Genomic DNA, 20,039 nt, shown 5'->3' with positions numbered 1-20,039 from the left:
CCTTTACTGTTAGGAATATCTGATGTCTATTGAAAAAAAATGTTTTAATAAATTCATGTATAGGATCTATAAAAATATATGTTTCTGGCTATTTGGTCTACTTTTATTATTGTGTTGCAGGTAAATAAAATGCAGGTGAAGGTTTGTTTCAATTATATAATTTTATTTCTCTAACGTCCTAGTGGATGCTGGGGACTCCGTCAGGACCATGGGGAATAGCGGGCTCCGCAGGAGACAGGGCACATCTAAAAAGCTTTTTAGGTCACATGGTGTGCACTGGCTCCTCCCCCCATGACCCTCCTCCAAGCCTCAGTTAGGTTTTTGTGCCCGTCCGAGAAGGGTGCAAACTGGATGGCTCTCTTAAGGAGCTGTTTAGTAAAGTTTTTTTTTAGGTTTCTAATCAGTGATTCCTGCTGGCGACAGGATCACTGCAACGAGGGACTTAGGGGAGAGACTTGCAACTCACCTGCGTGCAGGAGGATTGAAGTTTTAGGCTACTGGACACTGAGCTCCAGAGGGAGTCGGAACACAGGTCAGCCTGGGGTTCGTCCCGGAGCCGCGCCGCCGATCCCCCTTACAGACGCTGAAGAAAGACTGCGGAACGGAGGTCCGGAAACAGGCGGCAGAAGACTTCACAGTCTTCAGAGAGGTAGCGCACAGCACTGCAGCTGTGCGCCATTGTTGCTACACGGCTCACTGACACGGTCACGGAGGGTGCAGGGCGCTGCTGGGGGCGCCCTGGGCAGCAATATAAATACCTATTTGGCAAATAAATACATCACATATAGCCATTAAGGCTATATGTATGTATTTAACCCAGGCCAGTTTTCCTAATAACCGGGAGAAAAGCCCGCCGTGAAAGGGGCGGAGCTTATTCTCCTCAGCACTCAGCGCCATTTTCCTGACCAGCTCCGCTGGTGAGGAAGGCTCCCACTCTCCCCTGCACTACAGAAACAGGGTTAAAGAGAAGGGGGGCATAAATTGGCGATATAATTATATATTAAGAGCCCATATATAGAAACAACACCTTCTAGGGTTGTTATATACATTATGGCGCTTTTGGTGTGTGCTGGCAAACTCTCCCTCTGTCTCCCCAAAGGGCTAGTGGGTCCTGTCCTCTATCAGAGCATTCCCTGTATGTGTGTGCTGTAGGTCGGTACGTGTGTGTCGACATGTATGAGGAAAATGTTGGTGAGGAGATGGAGAAAATTGCCTGTAATGGTGATGTCACTCTCTAGGGAGTCGACACCAGAATGGATGGCTTACTTATGGAATTACGTGATAATGTCAACACGCTGCAAGCCGGTTGACGACATGAGACAGCCGGCGGACAAATTAGTATCGGTCCAGGCGTCTCAGACACCGTCAGGGGCTTGTAAAAACGCCCACTTACCTCAGTCGGTCGACAGACACTGACACGGACACTGACCCCAGTGTCGACGGTGAAGAAACAAACGTATTTTTCCTTTAGGGCCACAAGTTACATGTTAAGGGCAATAAAGGAGGTGTTACGTATTTCTGATACCACAAGTACCACAAATAAGGGTATTTTGTAGGGTGGGAATAAACTACTTGTAGTTTTGCCTGAATCAGATAAATTAAATGAAGTATGTGATGATACGTGGGGTTCCTCCGACAGAAAGTTATGGGCGGTATACCCTTTTTCCCGCCAGTAGTAAGGGCGAGTTGGAAAACACACCTTAGGGTGGACAAGGCGCTCACACGCATATAAAAAACATGGCGTTACCGTTTCCAGATACGGCCGCCCTCAAGGAGCCAGCTGATAGGAAGCTGAAAAATATCATAACAGTATATACACACATACTGGTGTTATACTACGACCAGCAATCGCCTCAGCCTGGATGTGCAGCGCTGAGGGGGCTTGGTCGGATTTCCTGACTGAAAATTTTGATACCCTTGACAGGGACAGGATTTTATTGTCTATAGAGCATTTTAGGGATGCATTTCTATATATGTGTGATGCGCAGAGGCATATTTGCATTCTGGCATCAAAGAGTAAATGTGATGTACATATCTGCCAGACGAAGACACGACAGTGGTCAGGTGAGGCAGATTCCAGACGGCATATGGAAGTATTGCCGTATAAAGGGGCGGTCCATTGGACCTGGTGGCCATGGCAACAGCTGAAAAATCCACCTTTTGTTACCCCGAGTCACATATTGGCAGAAAAGGACACAGTCTTTTCAGTCTCAGTCCTTTCGTCCCCATACGGGCAGGCGGGCGAAGGCCAGTCATATCTGCCCAGGGGGAGAGGAAAGGGAAGAAGACTGCAGCAAGCAGCTCATTCCCAGGAACAGAAGCTCCTCACGGCTTCTGCCAAGTCCGCAGCATAACGCTGGGGCCGTACAAGCGGACTCAGGTGCGGTAGGGGGTCATCTCAAGAGTTTCAGCAACACTCGCAAGGGAACTCCGGGATCCTACATGTAATATCCCAGGTGTACATTGGAAATTCGAGACGTCTCCCCCTCACACAATTCACAGGCTGTATTCCCAGCAGGTGATAATCAAAGTACCCTTCTTACAACAAGGAAGGGGGTAGTATTCCACACTATATTGTGGTACTGAAGCCAACCGGCTCGGTGAGATCTGAAATATTTGAACACTTACATACAAGCGTTCAAATCAAGATGGAGTCACTCGGAGCAGTGATAGCGAACCAGGAAGAAGGGGACGATATGATGTCACTGGATATCAGGGACGTTTACCTACAGGTCCAAATTTGCCCTTCTCACCAAGGGTACTTCAGGTTCCTGGTACAGAACTGTCACTATCAGTTCAGACGCTGCCGTTTGGATGGTCCACGGCGCCCCGGGTCTTTACCAAGGTAATGGCCGGAATGATGATTTTTCTTAAAAGAAACATGGACGCTTTCCTGATAAGGGCAAGGTCCAGAGAACAGTTGGAGGTCGGAGTAGCACTATCTTAAGTAGTTCTACGACAGCACGAGTGGATTCTAAATATTCCAAAATCGCAGCTTTTTCCGACGACACGTCTACTGTTCCTAGGGAAGATTCTGGACACAGTCCAGAAAAACGTGTTTCTCCCAGTGGAGAAAACCAGGGAGTTATCCGAGCTAATCGGGATCCTCCTAAAACCAGGAAAAGTGTCAGTGCATCATTGCACAAGAGTCCTGGTAAAAATGGTGGCTTATTACGAAGCAATTCCATTCGGCAGATTTCCCGCAAGAACTCTTCAGTGGGATCTGCTGGACAAATGGTCCGGATCGCATCCTCAGATGCATCAGCGGATAACCCTATATCCAAGGAAAAGGGTGTCTCTCCTGTGGTGATTACAGAGTGCTCATCTTCTAGAGGGCCGCAGATTCGGCATTCAGGATTGGATGCCGGTGACCACGGAGGCCAGCCTGAGAGGCTGGGGAACAGTCACACAGGGAAAAAATTTCCAGGGAAGTGTGATTAAGTCTGGAGAATTCTCTCCGCATAAATAAGCTTAGAGCAAATTTATAATGCTCTAAACTTAGCTAGACCTCTGCTTCAAGGTCAGCCGGTATTGATCCGGTGGGATAACATCACGGCAGTCGCCCACGTAAACAGAAGGGCGGCACAAGAAGCAGGAGGGCAGTGAAAACTGCAAGGATTTTTCGCTAGGCGGAAAATCATGTGATAGCACTGTCAGCAGTGTTCTTTCCGGGAGTGGACGACTGGGAAGCAGACTTCCTCAGCAGGCATGACCTCCACCCGGGAGAGTGGAAACTTCATAGGGAAGTTTTTCAACATGATTGTGGACCGTTGGCAAAGACCAAAGGTGGACATGATGGCGTCCCGCCCGAACAAAAACGGGACAGGTATTCCGCCAGGTCATGAGACCTTCAGGCGATAACTGTGGATGTTCTGGTAACACCGTGGGTGTACCAGTCTGTGTATGTGTTCCCTCCTCTGTTTCTCATAACCAGGGTATTGAGAATTATAAGACATAGAGGAGTATGAACTATACTAGTGGCTCCGGATTGGCCAAGAGGGACTTGGTACCCGGAACTTCAAGAAATGCTCACAGAGGACTAAGGGCCTGGGGAGCTAAGAAGGGACTTGATTCAGCAAGTACCATGTCTATTCCAAGACTTACCGCGGCTGCGTTTGACGGCATGGCGGTTGAATGCCGGATCCTGAGGGGAAAAGGCATTCCATAAGAGGTCATACCTACCCTGGTCAAAGCCAGGAAGGAGGTGACCGCACAACGTCATCACCACATGTGGTGAAAATATGTTGCGTGGGTGAGGCCAGGAAGGCTCCACGACGGAAATTCAACTTCGTCGATTTCTACACTTCCTGAAAACAGGAGTGTTTTGGACCTCAAATTGGGGTTCATTAACATTTAAATTTCGGCCCTGTAGATTTTCTTCCAGAAAGAATTGACTTCAGTTCCTGAAGTCCAGATTGTAAAGGATGTATTGCATATACAGCTTTTTTGTGCCCCTAGGGGCACCGTGAGATCTCAACATAGTGTTGGGATTTCTTAAAATCATATTGGTTTGAACCGCTCAAATCTGTGGATTTGAAATATCTCACATGGAAAGTGACCATGCTGTTGACAAATATCTCACATGGGAAGTGACCATGTTGTTAGCCCTGGCCTCGGCCAGGCGATTGTCAGAATGGGCGGCTTTGTCTTACAAAAGCCCATATTAAAATTTTCCATTTGAACAGGACAGAACTGGGACTCGTCTCCAGTTTCTTCATGAAGGGGTGTCAGCGTTTTCACCTGAAACAACCTCTTGTGGTGCCTGCGGCTACTAGGGACTTGGAGGACTCCAAGTTACTAGACGTGGTCAGGGCCCTAAAAATATATATATATATATATATAGTTAGGACGGCTGGAGTCAGAAAGTCTGACTTGCTGTTTATACTGTATACACCCAACAAGCTGGGTGCTCATGCTTCTAAGCAGTCTATTGCACGCTGGATTTGTAGTACAATTCAGCTTGCACATTCTGTGGCAGGCCTGCCACAGACGAAATATGTAGATGCCCATTCCACAAGGAAGGTGGGCTCATCCTGGGCGGCTGCCCGAGGAGTCTCGGCATTACAACTTTGCCGAGCAGCTACGTGGTCAGGGGAGAACACGTTTGTAAAATTTTACAAATTTTGATACTCTGGCTAAGGAGGACCTGGAGTTCTCTCATTCGGTGCTGCAGAGTCATCCGCACTCTCCCGCCCGTTTGGGAGCTTTGGTATAATCCCCATGGTCCTGACGGAGTCCCCAGCATCCACTAGGACGTTAGAGAAAATAAGAATTTACTTACCGATAATTCTATTTCTCGTAGTCCGTAGTGGATGCTGGGCGCCCATCCCAAGTGCGGATTGTCTGCAATGCTTGTACATAGTTATTGTTACAAAAATCGGGTTATTACTATTGTTGTGAGCCATCTTTTCGGAGGCTACTTCGTTTTGTTATCATACTGTTAACTGGGTTCAGATCACAAGTTGTACGGTGTGATTGGTGTGGCTGGTATGAGTCTTACCCGGGATTCAAGATCCTTCCTTATTGTGTACGCTCGTCCGGGCACAGTACCTGACTGAGGCTTGGAGGAGGGTCATGGGGGGAGGAGCCAGTGCACACCATGTGACCTAAAAAGCTTTTTAGATGTGCCCTGTCTCCTGCGGAGCCCGCTATTCCCCATGGTCCTGACGGAGTCCCCAGCATCCACTACGGACTACGAGAAATAGAATTATCGGTAAGTAAATTCTTATTTTTAACACTTTCACAAGTGTCTTTTTAAGTACTGAGTGGGAACTGAACTTTGAAATCGTGAAGTCCAAGGGCATAGCTACCTTTGCTGCAGAGAGTGCAGCTGCTATGGGGCCCAGAGCTGAGAGGGGCCCACCTTCCCTGTCACAGTTGCATGTTTTATATACATTTTTCACCTCTGGGTGATACATAGGGGGCCTTACAAACTTTTGCCTTGTGGCCTGCAGTATATCTAGGTATTACCCTAGACCTGTTCATTGTAATGTGGTATAGAATAAACTGGAGGGAATGATAGTGTTACATAATATGAAATGGAGGCACTATAATGTGGCACAATATGAAGTGGAGGCATTATAAGGTGTCCTAATATGATCTGGAGACACTGTATGCCATAATGTGAATTTGGGGTACTGTGTTGCATAATGTGTACTGGCACCCCCTCAATATGACATAAAGTGAATTGGGGCACTATTATGGGGCATAAAATTAACAACTGTTACTATGAGGGGGGGTGGGGGAATTTGATATGCCGGCTGTCGGGATCCCGGCGCTCAGCATGACGACAACTATTCTCCCTCTTGGGGTGTCCGCAACACCACTGGAGAGAGAATAAATAGCGTGACACACGTAGCGTGCAACCGCGCCCGCAGCAAGCTCATCCCGCTGCCTGCATGACGGCGGCCGGGATGCTGAGTGCCATTATCCCAAGCGTCGGCATAACGTACTACACCCACGGTGAGGTGTCTCTCTAGAAGCATTGGGACAGGGACCCCTTCAAGCGGTTGCTATGGAGCCCAAAAAGCTCTGGCTACACCCTTGGTGAAGTCTACAGTTCTTGTAACAAGTCTGTATTTGACTTTTACGATCTTTTATGCTACTTGAAGTTTTCATTCCGTGTTTGTTTTGTCCGTACCCTTAAGTAGATGACTTTGAAGAAAGGTGAATTAGCAACCAGATAACTTTCATACTGTACTTATAGCTTTTATACCCTCTATCATTCTTTTGTCACACCAGTGCCAATTATGTACGCTGACACTTCCATCTGTTTGTAAATAAATACTATAAAAGTGAAATCAACCATAAGTCAACAATTAGCACGGAATGAGTATGCATTGGCATGAATCCCTAATAAGCTCTGGAAATGAAAGTAACAGATTTAGAGCAGTTACTTTACTTGGGACGTGGTCCAAATTTTTAAGGATCCCTGCAGCTGTTTCCATAAGGTATTATAAGCAGTGGCTAAAGGACACTGATGTGGCGCCAAATGTAGATTTAATTATTTCTCTGCAAAAGGGAAACTGCATGTTCATCAGAGCAGCTTGCAGTAATGAGCATATTTACAAATGTGTTCTCTAGCATGCAAAAACACCTACAGAATTATTATTATTATTGTTTGTTTACAAGGCGCCCAGAATTCCAAAGCACCAAGCACTGGGAGAAATCAGCATCGTACGCAGGGACCCCACTAAGTACAAAGCATGCAAAGGTGAAAATACTAGATATTCATGGAGAATAAATTTAGTATAATGTGTATAATGCACTAAGGGTAAGGTACAGTATATAACACACGTGGCCGTGCAACAGGCATGATACAAGAAGATGCAGGTGGATAAAATGGGAGCAGACAAGCGCGACACCCATAGAGTGGGAATAGAACTGAGCCCCCGTGCGTTGTGGGCCTGCAAGGGGCTTCCTTGGGATCGACCCCCCGCCCCCCACCCGACCCCAGCAATCTGGTGACCGGGTTCGTTATGGTGACCTCTGGGACCCCAAACGCCGGCATCCCAATACCAATCCAACACCCCCCCTTCCCTCGTAGTACCGCTCGCCACTCACCTCCATGTGGCATAAAACTACTCCCAAAAAGCTTTCTTGTATGTGGGCCTATCCTAAACTGGTGTGACTTCCCATACACTGGCTTCATCTTGTTGCCTCAGTAGAGCTGTACGTAGTGGGCAGTAACATGATGTGTGCTGGCAGGATAATGAGCAATATGCTACATACAGAGATGAGAGAGCAGAGTCCTCCAGCAGCACAGAGTGGCCCTGTCAGCGTCAGAGGGCCAGCTATGAAATATGATAGACACTTATCTTTCTATTTAAAATAAAAAAAAATACTTTGTGTGGTTGCTGCTTTCAACTTAGCTGGGTATTAACCATTTTACCTAGTGATTTTTTACATAATTGGCAAAAATGGGCTTATTGTAGGGAAACGGCTGTAGGTCCTCATGTTTTTTGGTTGCCTGTGGAATGAAGAGATATATTTTGTATATCTATTACATTTTGTGCTAGAAATAAAGAAGTATGTAACCTTCCATATAGGCACTTTCTGTGAAGCCGCTACTTATGCTTACCTCCTCTTTACCATTCATTACATGTAAATGGTGCTATACTGCACGCTTGACCTGGATTTGCAGCCATATCCTCAGTTGGCATCGGTTTGAGCGTAGACTTCATAGCTACAATTTTACACTCCTGTTACAAAGAAACCGTTAAGGCAGTGGTTCCCAAACTTTTTTGAATCCTGGCGCCCTACAGTATCAGAATTTTTTTTCACGCACCCCTAGGCCAAAAGTTTCTTATTGAGAAATTTAGAAACAAATAATAAATTAAACACAATTTACTTATTTGTCATCCTTTGGTTCAATTTTTGTGAGGGACTTCTGTTTGTCCACATATGTTACGATTGGCAGCCACCAGCACTGATTTTGCCTATTGCATTGACCATAAATAATTTGAATTGGTCCTGGACCACCAACCCAGGGCACCCCTGCAAGTGCCCCGAGGCACCTTATACCCCTTTTCCACTAGCTCCTTAAAACACGGGTAAATGTGCGGGGGCACGTATTTACCCGTGTTTTTCCCTAGTGGAAACGGGTCCCCCGGCAAAGTCCCGGATAAAGTGATCCGGGAATCCTACCCGGGTAGCTAGCCGGGTTGAACACGTGTTCAACCTGGCTAGCTGTCTAGTGTGAACGGGAGCCGTGTCGAGGCGACACGGCTCCCGTTCACAGTGTATAGGGAGGGCGGCGCTGGGAGATCATGTGATCTCCCAGCGTTGCCCCTGCTGCGTCACTAGCAGCGTCACCAACCCGGCATTATGCCGGGTTGGTGAGCGCTGCTGAAAGGGGGCTGTAGCACGGGTCGCAGCCGTGTCAGGCGACACGGCTGCGACCCGTGCTTGGAGTGGAAAAGAGGTATTAGTGTGCCTAGGCACACAGTTTGAGAACCACTGCATTAAGTTAATGTTTTGGCAGCACACATTGCCCTGTCTTTCAGTCGCTAGCAGGCAGTGCTCCTTCCCAATACTGGGATTTGTTAATGATTAGGGCTTGCTGTCAGTAACTATCTGAGTGAGATCTAGATGTGTCAACAAAGTTTATCTACTCAGCAGGAAACAGCAGGAAGCTCATTTTAAGTCTTCCTTTTTTTTTTTGGGTGGGATAACATAGTGAGATATAACTTCCACAATGTCAAATGAGGCACCTCAATGATTCATAAGATTCTGGTCAAAGTCATGGAGGTAAAATGGTCATATAAGAGACTCTTGACACATTACGAAAGCTTGTTTCTTCTTCACCTGCAGTTCAGGAGCATTTATTACACCTATTTCATACTTTATCATCCACAATTGGGAATAGTAACCCTGCCAGCCATGCAAGGGGACGCGGTACACTAATTGGGATAACGGTGAAAGTGAACCAAAAAAAATAAAAATAAAATTGTGTAAACCTTCTTTTTGAGTTGATCATTTCCTGTGTCAGCCTTTTCATGTGGCGATCTTTTGTACCTGTCGACTTTTTCCTGTGTCGACCTTTCATGGGTTGACATTTTGTACATGTCTACCTTTTGTCCATGTCTACTATATGGGGTTGACCTAATGTCTGTCGAACTAGACATTGTAAATCTTCTATATTACACCCTGTTTTGACGCGTAAAGCGACTAGACGGGTGCAAAGTCCTGGGTTGACTTTCCGCAGTCTTCTCACTAACCTCAGGAGCCTGCGAGCAGAAATCATGCAGTTGTTACCCAACCTGCAAACAATTGAATAGCTGCCGTCTGGTGCCCAAACAACAATTACTCCCCCCCCCCCCCCCCCCTCTTTCTTTTAATCGAAACCTACATAATCTCTGCTGAGTTATTTATAGTTCTTTTCCCAGGATATAGAACTGCTTAGTTGATTACATTAGATATAGTGGGATCTATATAGGATGTCGGTGTCATATCCATGGGCCACCAAAATAAACCATTCTTTTACAGATGTAAAAATGCTTTAGTGAAAAATAAATCTATAATATTAAAGCATGGATGATAAATCAGTATATTTAAATTTGGGGAATGGCGTGAGATATAAATATATACAGGCCAGTTAGTGTCTTGTGAAAGTGCAAACTACTTAAATTTCCTCTTTACCTAGTTTAATATATATATTTTTTTTATTCATTTGTGTGTGATAAGCTGTCTGTTTATGATGCTAAACGCTGTGGCTAAAATATTTTCAGCTTCATTAACTTGTATATTTGTGGTAGGTAGCCATATACTGACCAACTTTCATCCAACTAACCAGTGGTCCAATTTGTCTGCCCGACTGAAATGAAGCAACGTTTTCAGGACACAAGCCAACTCAGTCCAGCGGAAAGATTTTGTGATATCACAGAGAAGGCGGACACTAGCTGCCTACTTCTGCTAATTAAAAATAGAGGATAAAATAAATAATGCTAAAAAGGTGTAATATTCTCCCCATACTTGCGTGGGTTTCTTCCGGGTACTCCGGTTTCCTCCCACAATCCAAAAATATACTGGTAGGTTCATTAAATCCCAACAAAATTAACCCTAGCATGAATGTGCGTGCCTGTACATGTGATGGGGAATATAGATTGTAAGCTCCACTGGGGCAGGAACTGAATGGCCAAATATTCTCTGTAAAGCGCTGCGGAATATATGTGCGCTATATAAATAACTGGTAATAATAATAATATTGTTTATTAACACTGCTGCAGCAGCAGTCATAATACTCAAATAAGCAACGGGGTGGCCAAAGCCATTGTATGTGGTGGGTATGGAAAGATGATGGTAAAAGTGAGAGGAAAGAAAAGCTTATGAGGTAAGAGGGCCCTGCTTGGGAGTGTGTGTGTGTATGTGTATATATGTATGTATATATATGTGTGTATATATATATATATATATATATATATATATATAAGGGAACACTAAAATAACACATCCTAGATCTGAATGAAAATTTTCTTATTAAATACTTTGTTCTTTACATAGTTGAATGTGCTGACAACATAATCACACAAAAATTGTCAATGGAAATCAAATTTATTAACCCATGGAGGTCTGGATTTGGAGTCACCCTCAAAATTAAAGTGGAAAAACACACTACAGGCTGATCCAACTTTGATGTAATGTCCTTAAAACAAGTCAAAATGAGGCTCAGTAGTGTGTGTGGCCTCCACGTGCCTGTATGACCTCCCTACAACCCACACAAGTGGCTCAGGTAGTGCAGCTCATCCAGGATGGCACATCAATGCGAACTGTGGCAAGAAGGTTTGCTGTGTCTGTCAGCGTAGTGTCCAGAGCATGGAGGCGCTACCAGGAGACAGGCCAGTACATCAGAAGATGTGGAGGAGGCCGTAGGAGGGCAACAACCCAGCAGCAGGACCGCTACCTCCGCCTTTGTGCAAGGAGGAACAGGAGGAGCACTGCCAGAGCCCTGCAAAATTACCTTCAGCAAGCCACAAATGTGCATGTGTCTACTCAAAAGATCAGAAACAGACTCCATGAGGGTGGCATGAGGGCCCGACGTCCACAGGTGGGGGTTGTGCTTACATCCCAACACCGTGCAGGACGTTTGGCATTTGCCAGAGAACACCAAGATTGACAAATTCGCCACTGACGCCCTGTGCTCTTCACAGATGAAAGCAGGTTCTCACTGGGCACATGTGACAGAGTCTGGAGACGCCAAGGAGAATGTTCTGCTGCCTGCAACATCCTCCAGCATGACCGGTTTGTCAGTGGGTCAGTAATAGTGTGGAGTGGCATTTCTTTGGGGGGCGCACAGCCCTCCATATGCTCGCCAGAGGTAGCCTGACTGCCATTAGGTACCGAGATGAGATCCTCAGACCCCTTGTGAGACCATATGCTGGTGTGGTTGGCCCTGGGTTCCTCCTAATGCAAGACAATTCTAGATCTCATGTGGCTGGAGTGGGTCAGCAGTTCCTGCAAGACGAAGGCATTGATGCTATGGACTGGCCCGCCCGTTCTCCAGACCTGAATCCAATTGAGCACATCTGGGACATCATGTCTCGCTCCATCCACCAACACTACGTTGCACCACAGACTGTCCAGGAGTTGGCGGATGCTTTAGTCCAGGTCTGGGAGGAGATCCCTCAGGAGATCATCCGCCTCCTCATCAGGAGCATGCCCAGGCGTTGTAGGGAGGTCATACAGGCACGTGGAGGCCACACACACTACTGAGCCTCATTTTGACTTGTTTTAAGGACATTACATCAAAGTTGGATCAGCCTGTAGTGTGTTTTTCCACTTTAATTTTGAGGGTGACTCCAAATCCAGACCTCCATGGGTTAATAAATTTGATTTCCATTGATAATTTTTGTGTGATTTTGTTGTCAGCACATTCAACTATGTAAAGAACAAAGTATTTAATAAGAATATTTCATTCATTCAGATCTAGGATGTGTTATTTTAGTGTTCCCTTTATTTTTTTGAGCAGTATATATATATATATATATATATATATATATATATATATATATATATATATATATATATATTACATGGCTGAATAACCCGGCACTCGCCCGCTCACCAACGGTAATACTTTGCTCCCGTGCCCTCCAGAACTGGGGTGTGAAGCCCGTAATACAGTATCCCAAACAGGCGGCACTTGGAGAGTGCAAAAAGTGCTTTAATGCAGTGCTGTCATAATAACATCAACAGTTTCGGGGTCGCAGCCCCTTTCATCAGGATGTTATTATGACAGCACTGCATTAAACCCCTCTTTGCACGATTGAAAGTCTCCAAGTGCCGCCTGTTTGGGATACTATATATATATATATATATATATATATATATATATATATATATATATATACATACATGAGATATATATTATAGAGAGAGAATATATGTATTATCTATCTATCGATCTATCATGGACTGAGGGATAGATGTATGAAGCAGTGATAAGAATGGATAATATGCCATGGCAACCAATCCGCTTTGAAGTAACACTGATCAAGTGCATTCTATATAGTTATAAGTAGCAGCTGATTGGTTGCTGTGGCACACTTCTTCACTCTTGCAACTGCTTCATACATCTGCCCCTGTGTTACTTATATGATTTCAGGGCTGGACTAATACCCAAAGCCAGATAGCCAATTCGCCTAAACAATGACTTCCGGGTACCCCCTTTCTTAGATAAATAGCTGCACGTAATCCTTTGATCTTTTAAAAGGTTCCGCTGACTCCTAGATTTGAGTAACTGATATCTGAATTCTGCATTAGATTGTCCGGCCTTATAGCAGATATCCTCATTCCTTCTTCCATGAAATGTATTGTGGATTTGTTTAGGAAATTCTGTGTCTCTAGCATTAATCTGGAAGAGTAAATGTTAAATGACTAATGGCTATTGAGTCTCCGCATTAAATCCGTTCCCGAGGAATGTTATTTTGCTGCGCTTCCTTTTGGCTGCACCAGCAGAGTTTTGTCATTTCCATGCTGTCTAACTCTATTATACGTTGGTTGATAACTAGAAGTCTGAAAGCCCTTAGATCATCCGCATAAACCCCACCGTAATGCAGACACAATGTCTCCGGAGCATCCATGAAACGGCACGTGATGCATATAAAGTAATTCAGACACAGACTAGACTTCATTTATTGTCCACATATTAATTTTCCATTAATCATATCATGTAAGTCAGGGATGAAATACTTGATTTGAATGTGTGTGATTTAAATGTTCATTTTGATAGTAAAGGGAAAATAATGCAATGTGATATTTATAGCCGGTCGTTACTGTGTATCCTAGATTTTGATGATAAATTGTAACAATATTGATTTTGTTAGGAAACAAAAGAATAGTGTATTTTGAGTCTTGTAATGGCCAATTCACTGCCCTGCTTTCCATCTGCTTCTTACATTATTACAAGTCTGTTGTCATTATTACATGTTCAGTGTTATTGAATGCAGTATTCCCTGTTTGTAACGCCAGGAACCAAAGATATATTCTTTTTTAATTTATTAATCAGGCCTGGCCAACCTGTGGCTCTCCAGCTGTTGTGAAACTACAGGTTCCAGCCACATTTTTGCTATTAGTGAATGCTAAAACTGTGGCAAGGCATGCTGGGATGTGTAGTTTCACAACAGCTGGCGAGTCACAGGTTGGCCAGGCCTGTTTTGGATTATGTTTCATTGCAATTGTATAATTTCACTGTTTGTTGCAGTTTTTCCTTTTCGGTATATATGGCATAAAATGTGCTTTAAAATATGGAAATATGTTTTTGGATCTTTTTGGATAAATAGAGGAGTAGCTGAATGGGACTAAAGAACTTCTCAGTCCTCTGAACTGCGACTGCTTTGAAACTACTTTATGCTGGCTCATGAAGAGGAGTGTCTAACCTTACAGCATGAGGTGGGGGGGGGGGGGGGGGGGGGGAGTATACGGTCAATATAAAATGCTCAGGTCCTTATAATTTAACCACTATGAAGTATGATGTCGGCATTTTTATATATTCTTACGATATCTTTCAGTAGTCGGATTGTCGAGATTCCCCCAGTAATAACAGGTTGCGTTCTTCTGTGTAGCCCACCCTTGTGGGGTGGGGGGTGATCCTTATGTCTCTCTAGTCCAGATAAGATAGTCTGTCTATCTGGCTCCATATAGGGACTTAAGGGCCGTATTCACGGCCCGATTTCGGGAAAGATGTGTGCTGAGCGGTTCGCTCCCCCTGCTCAGCACCGCGCGATGTGTGCTGAGCGTGCGGGGGGGGGGGGGGGGGGGGGGAGATAGGGGGAGGGGCGCTCAATTCACCCAGCGGGTGAAGTGAGCGACCTGCACCAGCAATAGCGATGCGCGGGGCTGCGCATCGCTATCGCTGTGGGGGGTACACACGGAGTGATCGCTGCTTAAAATCTAAGCAATCTAGTCAGATTGCTTAGATTTTAAGCAGTGATTGCTCCGTGATTCCCTCCCTTAGGATGTTGTACTTGTGGTACAAATCTTAGGAGCTTGAATTCTTAGTAAACCTGTTTAATGAGCCGCTGCATATTGTCTTTTTAGCTGTGTTTTTGCCATCAGCCAACAAATGCTTTATTTGTGTTTTCACTGTCTTTCAGGCCTTCTTACAAATGTGCAATCTGCCAGTCCAGGTGGTTTGTAGGGCAAACGCTGAATATATGTCTCCATCTGGTAAGTATGGTATTCATGTAGGATGCTGTATTTGAAATGGTGCTGTGACTCCATAGCAACGCCACGCACGCCTCCCAGTCATAAAAATATCCACGTTACCATGCACGCAGATTTTTCTTCTCACAACTTGTAATTCTTGCTGCTGGATAAGGCTATACAAATTATAAATCTAGGCGTATTATTTTCACCTGTTAGAGCTACAAATTTCTGTGTGCTAGTTGGAAAGCAAAGATGTATTTTTTTTTTTTCTTCACGTTTTTCCTTTGCTTACAAGTGCATAAGTCACAGTCAGGAGCGCCTATGTATGGAAAGCCTGTGGCCTTTATACATGTGGTGCGAAGCCGCAGGAAAGTCACCTTCCCCAACTAATACATCAGTTGACTGTGATGTGTTCCAAGCAAATTGAAAATATTCAGTTTGTGTTGAAGAGCGAGGGTAAGGCATTCATACATCAGAGCTATACTGGGGCAATCTCTAGATCCTCTCATGGCTGGGTTGGGGAATCTGGAATATTAAACATGTTTAAAAATCCTGATTCCCCAATCCCGACCGTTTTATGCAAATCGGGTATTTTTAACATGTTTCATTTCCCCGATTCCCTCACTGATCATTGCTGGCCGCCAATCGGCAGATCAGATCGGCGGTTCAGGCTGGGTCGGAGAATCGCCACATAGATGTATGGGGGCTTTTACACATTGTATACCCTTAAAAGGAAAGTGTTATCAGAATATGACACAATGCACATTGCAAATGTTTTATCTTTACAGCTTGCCTACTATTTTTCCTCTGGTTTATGCTGTATGGGGTCCATTCAATTAAGGGCAATGTCTGCGATGATCCTTCCAACATACAGCAGTCCCGAAACTACTCCTTTTCCTTTGAAGCTCTGTTGGGCTGTGAACAAAAATGTGTGGACTTCCTGTGACTGTAGGGGTGATGTTAGGATGTTTCATGTGTTCCAATGGCACATGCTCCCCACAATGCCCCTATGCATCACATGACATGAATCCATACTGTGTCTATTTATTTCGACCTCCTTGTTTCATTCTTTCCTCCTCTCTCTTCTATGTGTTGACACTAGTGCAGTGATAAACATTTTCCCACACACTGAGATCAGGTCATTCAGACCTTGGTACAGTTTGTCAATCTGTAACCTGGCTACACACTGAGATGGCCAAATAGCACGGATACTGCTGTAGAGTATTTGTGCCAAATGAACATATTATGAAGTGGTGGGGGGACGCATCCCTGGCCACACACACAAGTTACCAAATTGGCCAAGGTTGGGTTCGTCACCATTCAGGTCAGGCAGCTGGGTTACATCTTGTGTCGCTGGGTAATAAGTATACACACAGGTTTCTACAAACATCCCCGATATTAGGAACATAGAATTTGATGGCAGATAAGAACCACTTGGTCCATCTAGTCTGTCCTATAACATTTACATGCACACGCTTACACACTAGGGTTCTTTTGTTTTGTTGTTGTTAGGAGTCAATTAACTTACCAGTATATTTTTGGATTGTGGGAGGAAACCGGAGTACCTGGGGGAAACCCACGCAAGTACGGGGAGAATATACAAACTCCACACAGTTAGGGACATGGTGGGAATTGAACCCATGACCTTAGTGCTGTGAGGCAGTAATGAGCCTATCTTTTGATTCATCAGTGGCTATCCAAGCAGTGATATTGGGCTAGTTGTGTATATAATATTGCATCCAGCATTAGAACCATTCTGGACCATTACACATGTGGATTCCAAATCAATAAAACATTTAAATGAAAAAACAAAAATGAATGACCTTATAATAAACGTTGTAGAATGCGGTCTGTGGCTAACCGCAAGGTTAATTGATGTCACCCAGAAGAGTGACCTCCGTTAACCTCACGGTTACCCGCAGACCGCGATGACTGTGATCCTCCATTATAGCCAGTGCGCTCTGCCTGATTTACAAGCCAGGAGCCACAGCCAATCAGGAGAGCGCTATGACGTGGCGCTCCCTGATTGGCTGCCCTGTCCTCTAGTGACAGGAATCATGGGAGGTCCCGGCATTCGGGGAAAGGGTGGATCCCCTTTAGTGGCGTGGACCGGGATTTTTGCATTTTATTTATTTATTTATTTTCTCTTACGTCCTAGAGGATGCTGGGGACTCCGTAAGGACCATGGGGATAGACGGGCTCCGCAGGAGACATGGGCACTTTAAGAAAGACTTTAGATCTGGTGTGCACTGGCTCCTCCCTCTATGCCCCTCCTACAGACCTCAGTTTGATACTGTGCCCAGAGGAGATGGGTGCACTTCAGGGAGCTCTCCTGAGCTTCCTGACAGAAAGTATATTTGTTAGGTTTTTTATTTTCAGTGAGCCTGCTGGCAACAGACTCTCTGCATCGAGGGACTGAGGGGAGAGAAGCAGACCTACTTCTGTGAGTTTCAAGGCTCTGCTTCTTAGGCTACTGGACACCATTAGCTCCAGAGGGAGTCTGAACACAGGTCTCACCCTGGAGTTCGTCCCGGAGCCGCGCCTCCGTCCTCCTCACAGAGCCGGAAGATAGAAGCCGGGTGAGTATGAGAAGAAAAAGAAGACTTCAGAGGCGGCAGAAGACTTCATGATCTTCACTGAGGTAACGCACAGCAGTGCATCTGTGCACCATTGCTCCCACACACCTCACACACGGCAGTCACTGTAAGGGTGCAGGGCGCAGGGGGGGCGCCCTGGGCAGCAATATAAACCTCATTTCTGGCAAAAGAGATATAGATACAGCTAGGCACTGTATATATAAAGAGCCCCCGCCAGTTTTTATTATATTTAAGCGGGACAGAAGCCCGCCGCCGAGGGGGCGGGGCTTCTCCCTCAGCACTCACCAGCGCCATTTTCTCCACAGCACAGCTGAGAGGAAGCTCCCCGGACTCTCCCCTGCTTATCCACTGTGAAAGGGGGTTTCAGAGAAGAGGGGGGGCACATAATTGGCAGCAAATAATAGTATTACAGCGCTACTGGGTAAACACATTGTGTGTTTTTCCTGGGGTATTAGCGCTGGGTTTGTGCTGGCATACTCTCTCTCTGTCTCTCCAAAGGGCCTTGTGGGGGAACTGTCTTCAGATAAGAGGATTCCCTGAGTGTGTGGTGTGTCGGTACGTGTGTGTTGACATATCTGAGGTAAAAGGCTCTTCTAAGGAGGAGATGGAGCAAATGTGTGTGTGTGGGGTGTCTCCGTCGACAACGCCGACACCTGACTGGATATGTGGAATTAAGTGCTGAGGTAAATTTATTGCACAAGAGTAGAGAACAGACAGGGAATCTACCCATGTCTGTCCCTATGTCGCAGGGACCTTCAGAGTCTCACAACGCCCACTATCCAAAATAATAGACACTGATACCGACACGGAGTCTGACTCCAGTGTCGACTACGATGATGTAAAGTTACAGCCAAAACTGGCAGAAAAGTATTCAATATATGATTATTGTAATAAAAGATGTTTTGCATATCACTGATGACCCATCTGTCCCTGACACGAGGGTACACATGTTTAAGGGGAAGAAAGCTGAGATAAAATTTCCCCCCTCTCATGAACCAAATGAATTGTGTGAAAAAGAGCGGGAATCTCCAGACAAGAAACTGCAGTTTCCCAAAAGAATTCTCATGGCGTATCCTTTCCCTGCTAGGGCCAGGATACGATGGGAATCCTCCCCTAGGGTGGACAAGGCGTTGACACGTTTACCCAAAAGGTAGCGCTGACATACCAAGATACAGCTACCCTCAGGGATCCTGCAGATAGCATGCAGAAAAGTACTTTGAAGTCCATTTACACACATTCTGGTACACTACTCAGACCGGCGATTGTGTCGGCAGGGGTTTATAGCGCTGTAGCAGCGTGGACAGATACCTTATCAGCGGAGATTGAAACCCTAGATAAGGATACCATGTTATTGACCCTAGGATATATAAAAGATGCTGTCTTATATATGACATGCTCAAAGAGACATTGGTCTACTGGGTTCTAGAGTCAACGCTATGTCGATTTCCGCTAGACGTGTTCTGTGGAACATGCAATGGACAGGTGATGCCGACTAAAAGAGGCATATGGAGGTTTTACCTTACAAGAGTGAGGAAATGTGTGGAGAAGGGCTCTCGGACCTGGTCTCCACAGCTATAGCTGGTAAATCTGATCTTTTGCCTTATATTCACAGCCTAAGAAAGCACGACATTAGCAAATGCAGTCCTTTCGGTCGCAGAAAAACAAAAAAGTACGAGGAGCGTTCTTTCTTACCAGAGGTAAGGGCGCAGGGCACAGCTAGTTCCCAGGAACGGAAGTCCTCCCCGGCCTCTACTAAATACACCGCATGACGCTGGGGCTCCGTTAAGGGAGTCCGCCCCAGTGGGAGCACGTCTTCGACTCTTCAGCCACATCTGAGTTCACTCACAGGTGGATCCCTGGGCAATAGAAATTGTTTCTCAGGGTTACAAGCTGGAATTCGAAGAGGTGCCTCCTCGCCGGTTTTCCTTATTGGCCCAACCGGCTTCTCCCCCAGAAAGGGAGATAATATTAAATACAATTCACACATTGTATCTCCAACAGATGGTGCTCAAGGTTCCCCTCCTTCAACAAGGAAGGGGATATTACTCAACCTTGGCTGTAGTCCCGAAACCGGACGGTTCGCTCAGACCTATTTTAAAATTAAAATCTCTGAACCTATACTTGAAAAGGTTCAAATTCTAGGTGGAATCGCTCAGAGCGATCATCGCCAGCCTGGAAGGGGAGGGGGGGGGGGGGGAGATTTTATGGTGTATCTAGACATAAAGGCTGCATACCTTCATGTTCCCATTTATCCACCCCATCAGGCGTACCTGAGAATTACGGTACAGTATTGTCATT

General features: G+C 45.4%; 1 protein-coding gene across 2 annotated transcripts in view; it reads left to right on the top strand.

The window, feature by feature from the left end:
* The window catches only part of MTX2 (metaxin 2), a 202,762-nt gene that overhangs the window by 91,908 nt on the left and 90,815 nt on the right, over positions 1–20,039 (top strand). For both annotated transcript variants that reach the window (XM_063933397.1, XM_063933398.1), the window contains one exon: positions 15,093–15,165. In XM_063933397.1, coding sequence (XP_063789467.1) covers positions 15,093–15,165 — 73 coding nt within the window. The remainder of the gene's footprint in view (positions 1–15,092; positions 15,166–20,039) is intronic.

Source organism: Pseudophryne corroboree, chromosome 7 (assembly GCF_028390025.1).
Source record: "Pseudophryne corroboree isolate aPseCor3 chromosome 7, aPseCor3.hap2, whole genome shotgun sequence".
NCBI lineage: Eukaryota > Metazoa > Chordata > Amphibia > Anura > Myobatrachidae > Pseudophryne > Pseudophryne corroboree.
The sequence above is the reverse complement of the archived record's forward strand: the minus strand, read 5'-3'. Positions and strand labels throughout refer to the sequence as shown.